Genomic DNA, 12,282 nt, shown 5'->3' with positions numbered 1-12,282 from the left:
TACACTTGAGTAAACAAAATCCCAATTGCTGTAAAAAACTCACATTTCCTCCAAACCAAATGGAATATAAACTTTCATTCGAATCAAAAATACTCATGTTTTTTCATTTGTCGATTTCATTTGGAATTGCTCCATAATGTTGCGGGTAAGTCCGTTTCACATAAGCCCAATATGCGTGTGCATATTTGCTTGGTCCGATTAATACTTTGACATTCCCACCGTGAACGGATGCCGAGCGACGTCCCGAACAAGCTGACCTCTGTGCACAAGGAAATCCTCCGCCGCTTGGTGTCTGAAAGTACACATTGTATGTGTGTAGAGAGAAAATATTTGTTTTCCAATTAACTTTTCTTGGTTAAACTACCACTCTGCGAATATGTAGACAGAGAATGTAAATCTGGGACATTGCTTGCCGGTGTTATTAGCTCGGCTCCATGCATTTCAGAGCCAAATGTTTAAGCGACTTGTTGGGCAAACAGAACGTACAGAGAAAGTTTTATATTTCTATTCCTAGGGCGTTTTCCAGCGCAAACGTTGGCAACGTCTGAGATCATTGTAAGAATTTAATACATTACAGCGGATTAACCATGCTCGTTCACATTTTCGAAATTTATATGGAAATAATAAATTAACGGTAAGTTGAATTATATGCGGTTTATTTACTTGACAGCAATGGATAAACTTTGTGTTCCATGCCGATAAATTATGAATTCTGATGTATAATTATCAATAATTGGCCGAGCGAAAGCATCGGAAGATTTGTATGATAAAACAACGTCTTTTAATTGAAATTAATCCTCTTATCGAACAAAATGAGCACAGTAAAGCTATTGTGAAAACGCTTCGCCAGCGTATGTATGAGTGGGGAAATATTATGGAAATAAGCTAGATTAAATCTTATTCATCGCCATTATCGTAGTGCCGGCAGTTGGCGGATTTTCGGCCTATATCATAACCCGAGAATTCGAAGCATTCAAAATATCCGATTATATGAGGTAAAAAGCTATGGCCAACGAATTCACCGTAGAGATAGATATGACGCCCCGAGGGTGGTGAAACGATGTGAATGATATCAGAAAATATATCAAGGGTTCGCACCACAAACATACACCTTTGTGCCCTCATTCGCGGAAGGGAAAGCATACTGTTTCGACCTTGTTCCAGTGGGATTATCTGCAACTGTTTGCTCGGCAAAAACAACTTACTGTCATGTTTGCCTAATGGATGATACCGAATTGATTAAATTTTCACGTTAATCTGGATCTGCGGTGATTCCAATGGAGAAATGTATTTTTACACGTTGTTATACGCTGGTGGGCGGAATTCGCACAGCTTTCAGTCTAAGTACTCTGTACGAGTTCTTTAAGCGGGTTTAAACAAATTAAATCAAATATTCAATAATATACTGTTTAATAATGTTCTTCACAAGGTACTTTTCGAAGTAAATTGTAAGCATTTGAAAAAAACTCATTATGTTCACATAAGTATTATAGCATTAGAAGCCGAGTAATTACTCTCTAAGTGACAATAAGTGTGCTTCATCCATGTGAAAACGAATAATGAAATGAAGAGTCCATATTATAAATTTAATGATTTCTGTGATGATAAGTGTGTATTCCGGTTGATACCATTTTCGATGAAGACACACAATTTTCAGGAGAACTTTTAATCCTAAGTAATCCTCGTTTGATGATAAATATTTCGCCCAACTCCCAGGCAAATTAAGGGATCCTTTCCAAGCACAAGGCAGACAATCGGATATCCCCGTCCGGGATATCTTAGGTAGCCGGGATCCTGATCTTTTGCTTCATCTATACCTGTTCCTCAGAAACGCCGATTTCAACGTTTAATGATGTTTCCTTCGTTGTGTCCCCGTTTCATATCCCTCCTATCCGATCGATAAACTTTTACTTAGTCGCGGCAATACATACACACACTCTTTACAGATGCACGGGCCGAAGGTTGTGCAGTCCACTGATCATTCAACAAGAGCCAAAGGTTGTACCGCTCATGACAACTCTACACGAGCTGATGATTGCGCCGGCTAGTGACCATTCTATCCTGGATTCCTCGAGTCGAGAAAGACGCACCACGCTAGATATGGGGTACAGACTAGGGGGGCGTTGCTGATTAATGGTCAGCTGCATCCCAATAGGAAGTATCCCGTGTCGGGCACACGTACAGAGCATCGAAGACTGCAACATACCAATTATGAGAACACTTGTAATACTAACCTCGAGCCAACCGCGAGTAATCGGTTACATATTACTAACATAGTTGTAAGACAAAAATTGTCAAAATATTGAACTCCCGGCCTCGCCAGGCTAACGCCACATGTGCCTTAATAAAATATATATTTTGGGAAAAAAAAAACTTTTTGTTTTGTTTGTTTTTCGCCGATCGATTTTCCGACACCTTTATATCTGCAAGTGTGCATTTCAGTAAAAAGGCGAAGGTTGGCGGGAACATTCGCTGCCACCGAAATGTGTTTCGCTTAATCAGAGCCCAGTACTTTTCCACTAGGCGAAGTTCTGGACAGTTCGGTGGATTTGCTGTTTTTGGCACATATTTGACCTCATGTGCATTATACCATTCCAGAACGTATACCTAAACATAGAAAATGCAGGAAAAACATGAATAATTTCGAATGCTTATAACTCGAACGATTCTTAATAGATCGAAAAGATGTTTGCATCAATTGATAGGAAATATTTCTACGCATCTATTACAATAAATAAAATGTTATTTTTTCATGAGATAAACAATTAAATATTTGTGAAATGTCAATCGTTATTCAAACGCCCTAACTGCCTCATTTTGATTGGCCCGATTCACGGTTTCCCCAACACAGACGTCAAAACCAAGCAGCCTGCGGAAATCAACAAAGTAAATACATGCAAATAAGGGGTACTTTTGTTTCCACAGGAATGTGTTTCTCTAACACGGACTTCAAAACCAAGGTGTCTGAGGAAATCGGTATTTTATCATATACTAGCTGACCCGGTGAACGTTGTTCTGCCATATAAATTACTTCTAGTGAATATTTTGGTTGAATAAAACATAACTTATGTATTGTAAGTGTGTTTAAATGACTTGACGATTCATAAAATATATCGATTGTGATAGGGGGTCTTCGTAGCCACTTGGTTACGCATTCGCTTACCAAGCGATCGATCGTGAGTTCAAACTCAAGGCCCTCAATTGACCATCTATGTGTTGTTATAGAATAACTACGTCCACGCAACCATCATCAGCGATGGAAATCGATCCACGGTGGAGATCGATTCATCCATACAACTGCTCTGCTCTGCAAGAAACATCGGGCTGCTGTTCTATAAATAACCCAACAATAATCAATATCAACTGTCTCCGCTGTCCGGTCTGCTGAACAATGGAAGAACAGAAAGAATACCCTCACGCCTAAATAGCTACTACTGTGTAATTTACCATAATGTGATAGAACAGAAAAACTTAACGCCTAAATGCATACTACTAACTACTGTGTAATTTACAATTTATAGAAACATAAACATACGTACATGTACACGATTAAAACCCGGCTCTATTACAGCTAAGATGCTAATGAGCCTAATAAATAAATAAATGGGATAAAAAAAATCGATTGTGATCGATGAAGGATAGATTCCACGTGAATATCGAGCAGATGCGTGAAGGTTTGAGGTATTGCATTGGACCGTGAGAAAATGGACTTCCCGAACCCGAGTGTGATGTAGAGATGGAGATGAAATCAATGATATTCAGAAAATGGAGTGGTTTAGACGATGCCCACCAACAAAAATTGAACAAAAAAACAAAAAAAAACATTTTTATTTTCATTTCATCAGACCTTTTTCGTTCATGAATTCTGAAACCAAAGATACACCAGACAACTTCATTGGAGCTGATGTACAGGTCAATTCGGTACCACATTATTTCGTCGAAGTGATTCAATCAAGAAGTATTCACATCGGTATTCTGAATTCGAAACACGTCCATATTGTTTCCTTTTTTCACAGACTTGCAAATGTATTTATTGCTCTTCACCGAACTGCAGAGCTTGACATTATTATGAACATTGAATGTTTGCTCAGCTGAGGCGAATATGGCACTACCCAACGATTTGGGATGTCAATGATATTTGTTGATATTTTTCCATTTGCGCTTCACAGGAATAGTTCAATGTCGAATTGCATAGCAAGGCTGAATTGCGATTCGTTCGGGTAGTTCTGATTCGATCGGATTTTAGAATACAGGAGGATAGTTGATCATTAGATAGATCTAGAATTTCCGAGGAAATTACTCTATCCTTTTGCTCAGACCGTATTTTGTCGACTAATCAAACTAAAAAATTGCGTATAAGGCAATCCTCGCTTTTGTCATTCAACCGAATACATCCAGCAACATGTTGAACGACAAACGTGTAATTTTGTAATGGAGCTCATTAAAGACTGCGTTTCTTTTGTTTGAACACAGGTGCACACGTTTGAACAAAGGCTGTATAGGTGTTGCCCATGATAGCGTCTCGCAAGTGAATGTGTTCTTCCTCGAATCGCTTCTGTTGAATGTGTCATAGGAAAAGCAAACGTTCGCTCTTTACCTTTGCGAATATGTTGACCATGGATTATTGGCACAGCTCAAGACATCGTAGAATGAAATTGTCCTGACTGCGTCAATTCATCAATCGACACACATAAGAATCCATCGAGTGCTTTTTTTTTTGTTTGTTTCGTCTCCTCCAACCAAATGTTCACAAATATCAATTCAAAATGAGTAATGGTGATCCTCACGATTGAGGTAGCTGTAGCGCATTGGATCTACACACGTGCTCTCCAGCCGGGTTTTTATCAGAATTGACGACAATGGCGTGATTGTTATTCTGCATTCCGAGCATGTGTGTGAATGGAATAATTTCAATAATTCATTTTGCTCATCTAAAAAGGCTTCCATTTTGTTGGCGATGTGCTTAGCTTTAGACGAATTAAGGTTACTTGCGTATGTATGGGGTGAAAATTCGATGAAGAGGACGAAGTGCCATCTGGCATTTAATAACGTAACTAAATTCCTACTGTTTAAAAACGAACGACGGATCAGCTATTTGGTATTGTTTATATTGTTTATATACAAATACAAATATCGTGATATAAAATAAGAGATAGGGGTAACAATTGGTTATATATGATTATATGTATCAAGCCAAATTTATGCAAAAAATACAAAAACAAAATTATTCAGATTTTTTTTGCATAGGACCACCCTAATCGGTATTAAATATAAAGTAATCGGTATCCTAGCGGGATCATATATAGTTTACAACCTATTCTCATGCCTACCAAGCTTTTTGAGTATGATATCATTAAAATCGGTCGAGCCGTTTCGGAGGAGTTCGGCCACAAACATCGTGACACGAGATTTTTATATATATAGATATAACCCCTCCCAATTTTTATTAAACGGCTTCATTCAGCTTACCCTGTAATTTGTATGTTTGTATATTTGTAACATGTTTGTCTGTAGTGCTTTACCACATTAATAGAAATTTAAACCCATTCCTGTTGACCGATTGATCTGAAATTTGGAACACACCGTTATCGCTACAGTTATTGTAAAACTGCGTATTTCATGATTTCAAAAAAAACCCCGATGGCGGCCATATTTTCTCAGTATGGGTATCAAATGAAAGGGTTTGACTAGTAGAACACAGTTATTTATGAAAAATGCAAATCTAAAATGAACGTCACCACAAAATGGCTGATTGAATATTATCTCAAAACACCATCAATATGGGTATTAAATAAAAGGACTTGACTAGTAGAACACAGTTATTTATTAAAAAAATGCAAATCCAGAATGGCCGCCACCAGAAAATGACCACCACCAAAAAAATATATTTTCTCAAAACAAACCCCATCGAAATGGGTATCAAGTGAAGGGGCTTGACCAGTAGATCACAGTTATTTATGGAAAATTCAAATCCAAGATGGCTGCTGTAACAAAATAGCCAGTTACTTTCTTAAACGGTTTCATTCAACTTGACCTGTTTGTATGTCTGTAGGGTTGTCCCACATTGATAAACATTTGACCGCGTTCCTTTTGACCTGAAATGGAACAAACCTTTATCTCTGCTGTCATTATAATACATTATAAATACATTATGAATAACATAAAGATTTTATCTTAGCCTCATCATTGCCCTAGATCAGCTATACTCAACTTGCGGCCCACTGGGCTCTTTTGGTTGGCCCGCCTGGCCCGTCACCATTTTGCATGTGTAACAATCATGAAGACTTAAGAAATCATTACATATTATTACACTAGTTGGATGTCTAGTTAAGTGGTATTATTAGATTAAAAATATTAGGCTATCAAGAAAGTCCTGCGGTATTTTTTTTTGAATTTTCATTTGTTCATAAAATTAGATACAATCATCGGTTTTAAGTTAAATATGCGCCGTTTTGTTCGATGACTTGTTCCCAACGAGATGCCAACTTCATAATACCCCTGTTATAGAAGCTCGCTTCCTTATTGGCAAAAAACTCGGATAGCCAATTTTCACGAGCCTCTTTTGTGGCTAACTTCTGACTACCTAGCTCGTTCGCCATGGACAAAAACAGGTGGTAGTCACTTGGTGCAAGGTCCGGACTATACGGCGGATGCAAAAGAACCTCCCATCCGAGCTCCCGGAGCTCCTGGCGCGTCACCAAAGAAGTGTGTGGCCTGGCGTTGTCCTGATGGAAGACAATGCGGCCTCTGTTTATCAAAGATGGCCTCTTCTTCATGAGTGCTACCTTCAAGCGGTCCAGTTGTTGGCAGTACAGGTCCGAATTGAGCGTTTGGCCATAGGGAAGCAGCTCATAATAGATTATTCCTTGACAATCCCACCAAACACACAGCAGAACATTCCTGGCCGTTAATGAGGGCTTGGCCACCGTCTGAGCCGCTTCAGCGGGCTTCGACCACGACCGTTTGCGCTTCACGTTGTCGTAAGTGACCCACTTTTCATCGCCAGTCACCATCCGCTTCAGAAACAGGTCGATTTTGTTGCGATTCAGCAGCGATTCACATACGTCGATACGGTCAAAGATGTTTTTTTGCGTCAACGTGTGTGGCACCCATACATCGAGCTTCTTTGTGAATCCAAGCTTCTTCAAATGGTTAATAACGGTTTGATAACTTATCCCAGCTTTTGCTACGGCTGCTACTATGCCGGTCTTTCTCGGCTAATTCAGCGATTTTGTCGCAATTTTCGACGACAGGCCTTCCGGAGCGTGGCGCACCTTCGACGACCTCTACACCAGAACGAAAACGTTGAAACTATCGTTGTGCGGTGGAAATGGAAACTGTATCGGGTCCATAAACTGCACAAATTTTATTGGCAGCTTGAGATGCATTTTTGCCTTTGGCATAGTAGTACTGTAAAATATGTCGGATTTTTTCTTTATTTTGCTCCATATTTGCGACACTATAACTCACGAACGACTCAACCAAACAAAATACTGTCAAGGACTATATTATAGCGCAAAAATACCTTTCCAACAAGCTATAGTATGACTCGATACAATGAATACAACTAGAACTACGCGCTTACAACGACACCTCGCGGAAATATCGCAGGACTTTTTTGACAGCCCAATATATTAAATATATTGAATCCGATCATTAGGGCTAATCTTGTTGACGTCAGTGAATAAAATTGAAAATTTGGATATGGAAATATGACTATGAAATCATTACCTATTTTTTGACATAAGTATACATACGTCTTTCAATAATAGTGCCAAATTAGAAAACAGTTCAAGGTTTTTTATGAAATAGTTTTGACGTTAGTAATTATTTTAGCTCTGAACGGATTCTGATGGCTTGCATTCTTATAGAATTGGAAATTCTCTAATTTATTTTCGGTACGTTATACATTATGGTTCTGATTAAAATTAACAATAATTGAAAGAAAACACATTTTCCTATCGTGTTCCCGTGGTCGAGGTACAGTATTTGAATCTCACTGCTAATCAGGTGAGCGTAAATCGATTACTCGAAATGCAAAAGCACTATGTGGATAGAGAAAATATTGCTATTTAAGCTCCGCTGTATTATATTCATTTAGCGTAAACAAGCGATTCGCGATTTCAAATTACAATATTCAAAAATAATCAGTCATCTAGCGACCAGACGGCAGCGAAGCTTTTGAGATGATCTTTCTCAAGGCAGAGTGTTTAGTTTACGTTTTCAAATTGGTCTTTTTCAAGGTAGCGGCGAATCAACTGAAGAACATCATCATCATCATTCAAGTCGTCTTGCTACAACTATCAGACAGCAGTCTTTCTCAATGCTAATGTCACACACAGCGGTTTTACTCGTTTCTAAGGAAGAATGAAAGATAGATATCGCACAGTATGGGGCAATTTTGTTCGGCACAGCGTCGATTTGCGTGCCGTCTTGTGAAGAGTGCCTATGTATTTTTCCTCACATCATATTTGAATCTATATTGGAGTGTTAGTTCAAAATTTCTAAAACGCGAGCTTTTCGTTTGGGGAGCAAAGCTTTTAACATTAATACTTCTTTGTCGGTTGAACAAAGTGGTATGTTAATCACTTCGTTGGAATGATAAAAGATGTATGAGTAATGCAGGTTACTTGTTTGCCCAAAAACTTGTTTCAATAGCTCAAAATTGCTTCTAAAGCTAATTATTAAAATCACAAAAAACTATAAACTATTTTTCTTAGTGATAATTTGTCGATACATTTCATTTGCTCTCAGTAAAAGTGATCTGAATATTGTGCTCGCCCTGGCCAACCTCAGTTTTCATTTTGCTATTGTGTTGATAAATTTTTCGCCACAGAATGTGTTTTCTGAATATGAAAGCAAATCAAAGCAGAAGAGAAATATTCAATAGGATGTACGTTGTCGGTTTTCATACCGTGGCGATTGTATGAATTGTTGATTTTATGGTTTATCAAATAGATAATGGTAGTGGTGGAATACATATATATTCGCCTGGAGCTGCAGAATATATGCATATTGCGTGCGTTGCGTGTATTATTCTGAGTGCGTGTTTTGTTCTAGCGGGAACAAGAATGAATCACGAATCAACCATCTTCAGCCGCGTCTACAAAACAACGCAAGAATCTTTTTTATATTTATACTAGTTGACCCAGCAAACTTCGTCCCGCCCAAAAATTTTTTTTCGTTATCACATCCACGTTCTCTTACTAAGCGCTGTTCAAGGGTCCAACCGCAGAATTGTTCATTGATTGATCTTCTAATCTGCCCTTTAAAATTACCTTTTACTGTAAAATTCCGAATTATTAGTTAGTTATGCGGAAATTTGTGTTTCATTTGTATGGCATCCTCCCCTTAGAGAAGGGGGAGGAATGTCGAACCACCATAGAAACGTTTATCGATCTCTAAAACCTCTATATGCCAAGTTTGATTCCATTTGCTTGATTAGCTCTCGAGTTCTTCATAATAACTACTAACTGCTACTTGCCTAATTGTTTTCTAGCTTTTTGTACATGTAACCGTTTAACTTAAAATGTTTTTTTTTACTTTTTTTTTATTTATCAAAAAATCATAACTCGAAATCCTGCTGTCTGATTGAAGTACGGAGCAGGACTAAGTTGTTCGAAAATCAATTACCTATTTAGAAAAAAAAATGAGATTTAAAATACACCGTTGAAAAATCTTACTCAAAAATTTGCGAAGATAAATGACATTCTATAAAAAATAAATGAAGAAAAAGAATGGAGAATTCTTCAAAATAGATAACCTAAGCTAAATATACGCTCAACACATCCGATTTTTCAAGTGATATACTGTGTGGTAATAATTCCGTATCCCCATCGTACGATTCTGCTTCAAACACTTAACCGCACACCCCCCCCCCCGCCCAACTTAAAGAGCTTCCTGTTTCGTTTATGGTTGTTTCCAAATTGTTGCGAACAATAACTCAAAAGAAGTCAAACTAGTTGTCGGGGCCATGAGCTTTAAACTAAGCAAGCCTGCTACATTAAATCATTATCATAATAGCGCCCTTTTCAGCACAACATTGGCTGGGAATGAATACCAGCTCAGAAAACGCAACATTAAACACCTCTCCTCTTTGCGCATTTAGGTTCTCCCGTAGACAATGCCAAACGACCCGTCGTCAGGAAGCTCAAAAGCCGACAACAAAGCCATTATGATACGAATCGCCTTCGGCATCGAACTTTCACTCAATCCTAAATCAGCCGTCTTCGAGGCGTCGTAATGAATTCAATAAATTCAACCCTCAGAGACATAAATTTGACATGATGAATATTAATTCAAATCCTCGCATATACTTGTTTGCGAAACACCATTAAATCATCCATTGTGAAGCTTTAATGTTATCTGCTCAATGTGTTAACCACCAGCGAGTAGAGAGGATCTACAGTATCGAGTTTTTCGGTATTACGTGAACCGTCGGGAGAGCACAAGCACACACCCTGATTTACGAGGGTGCTCGTACCACATGAGAGTTTAGCTCGGTCCTATACATCAGAGTGAGAATATTTAATCGCTTTCATTGTGAAGGAGGTACATCATGTTGTATGGCTCTAATTAAAAATGAAAAGGATGAAGATTGCTGTAAATTTAGCATAATTAGATACCTTGCAAAACAATAAAACAGAGAAGCCAGAGAGCCTGCAGTGGATGGATCTTAACAGACGTTCTGTATAGGCGCCAGTGGAACACAAAAGCTACATAGATCATGAGTGATGGAATTGTAAACCTCTTTCACCGCAACCATAATGAGACAGCTACGACAACAAATATTAGCACTATTATAAGAAACGTTTCCTTTTAATCTCGTTCTAGTATTCGCTCTTGCAGACTGTGGTGGAAGCGTGCCAAAAGAAAAGACATTGTAAATTTTTAGCCTCGCCAAAAACGTTCGGTGGGGATCCCTGTCCGGGTCACCGAAAATTCGTGGAAGTAGCTTATAAATGTAGACCATGTAAGTAATCCCTTCATTATGGTTTCCTTTCGTATGCAAAGTTAGTTTCAGCATGGCTCAATGCACACACATTTCTCAAATGGGGGCAACACAAAAATTACGTTTGATCGTTGGGAAGGAAAGTAATGTTTGGAGAGAATTCAATTCATAATGAAGCTTCACTAACAATCATCATTAGAAAAAAGTCGAAAAGTCCCAGACGGAATTCAACTTGAATGTTCAATCTACGTTTAAGTGATGAAATCGGAATTCATACGTTCACTTTATGTAGTAAATAAAAATTCCCCTAGACTCAGAGCAACCGACATGAATTCCATATCAAAATAACTGCAATCATGATTGCTATTCCCAGAGTAATGGTACCCATTTAATTACTTGGACACCATACGAAATTTTATGGCACAAAGCGCCGCCACATCCACATCCTTACATCCCTTTTCATTGAGCAGCCCAACGAAGAACTTTGCTGTGCTGTTCGACGAAGAAATTAGGACACCGGCTGATACAGCCTGCAGCCACGCCACGGAATGTTTGGCTCAGTCGAAACGAGAAAACATATCTGGAATTATTTCAGTTTTGCTGCAAATTTCACTGTTTACATAATTCTGCTTCTGCTTTTGGAATTTCTCGTGCACGATTTCGTTCGTTTTCCCGTTCATTGCACATTCTGTAGTCAAATGCAACGAAATGTACAATAATTTTCTTTCTTTTTTTCATTCTCCAAGCTAAGCGTTTTATCATAGAGCTGATGGTGTTTTTTTTCGTTGCAGATGAATTCCGAAGCAAAATAGCATGCGAAAACGATGTTATACAATTAATTTGCAATCCATACTCGAGGATAGCAATCTATAGTGCCAGCTATGGACGGACGGAATACGAGAGCCTGCAATGCTCCCAACCGCAAGGTGTAAAGGAGGAAAGTAAGTATGAAAGTCAGTACCTACACCGTATGAGCATTATGCAAAATAAGTTGGATCTGACCTGGCTTCGAACTTAACATGGTACCTAATTTTTGGTAGGCGTCGAGCTGAAGCGTTAGTTTCGAAATAAGTGATCCAACAACGCTGGGAGTATTTCATGCAAACATCGTAACATAAAGTTCAATCTCAGCAAAACAGGGCTCCGGAATGATGTATATCAATTGCTCTGAGGATGTCAAGGTTCGTTCAAGCAATCGACATCGGTTCGGTTGAAATGTGCAAGTAAGTTTGATTTCTGATGGAAATACTACGAAAAGCGGAACCGGCATACAATTCCAAAAAACTCAACTAGTTTGTTTCTAATTCGAACGATTGTCGGTATATACAGCG

The 12,282-nt window shown here is 38.5% G+C and overlaps 1 protein-coding gene across 3 annotated transcripts in view; it reads left to right on the top strand.

The window, feature by feature from the left end:
- LOC129776416 (protein eva-1-like) overlaps window positions 1-12,282 on the top strand; it is a 416,080-nt gene that overhangs the window by 362,798 nt on the left and 41,000 nt on the right. For all 3 annotated transcript variants that reach the window (XM_055782044.1, XM_055782042.1, XM_055782043.1), the window contains 2 exons: window positions 10,834-10,972; window positions 11,743-11,892. In XM_055782044.1, coding sequence (XP_055638019.1) covers window positions 10,834-10,972; window positions 11,743-11,892 — 289 coding nt within the window. The remainder of the gene's footprint in view (window positions 1-10,833; window positions 10,973-11,742; window positions 11,893-12,282) is intronic.

The sequence above is a fragment of the Toxorhynchites rutilus genome, chromosome 3, assembly GCF_029784135.1.
Source record: "Toxorhynchites rutilus septentrionalis strain SRP chromosome 3, ASM2978413v1, whole genome shotgun sequence".
NCBI lineage: Eukaryota > Metazoa > Arthropoda > Insecta > Diptera > Culicidae > Toxorhynchites > Toxorhynchites rutilus.
The sequence above is the reverse complement of the archived record's forward strand: the minus strand, read 5'-3'. Positions and strand labels throughout refer to the sequence as shown.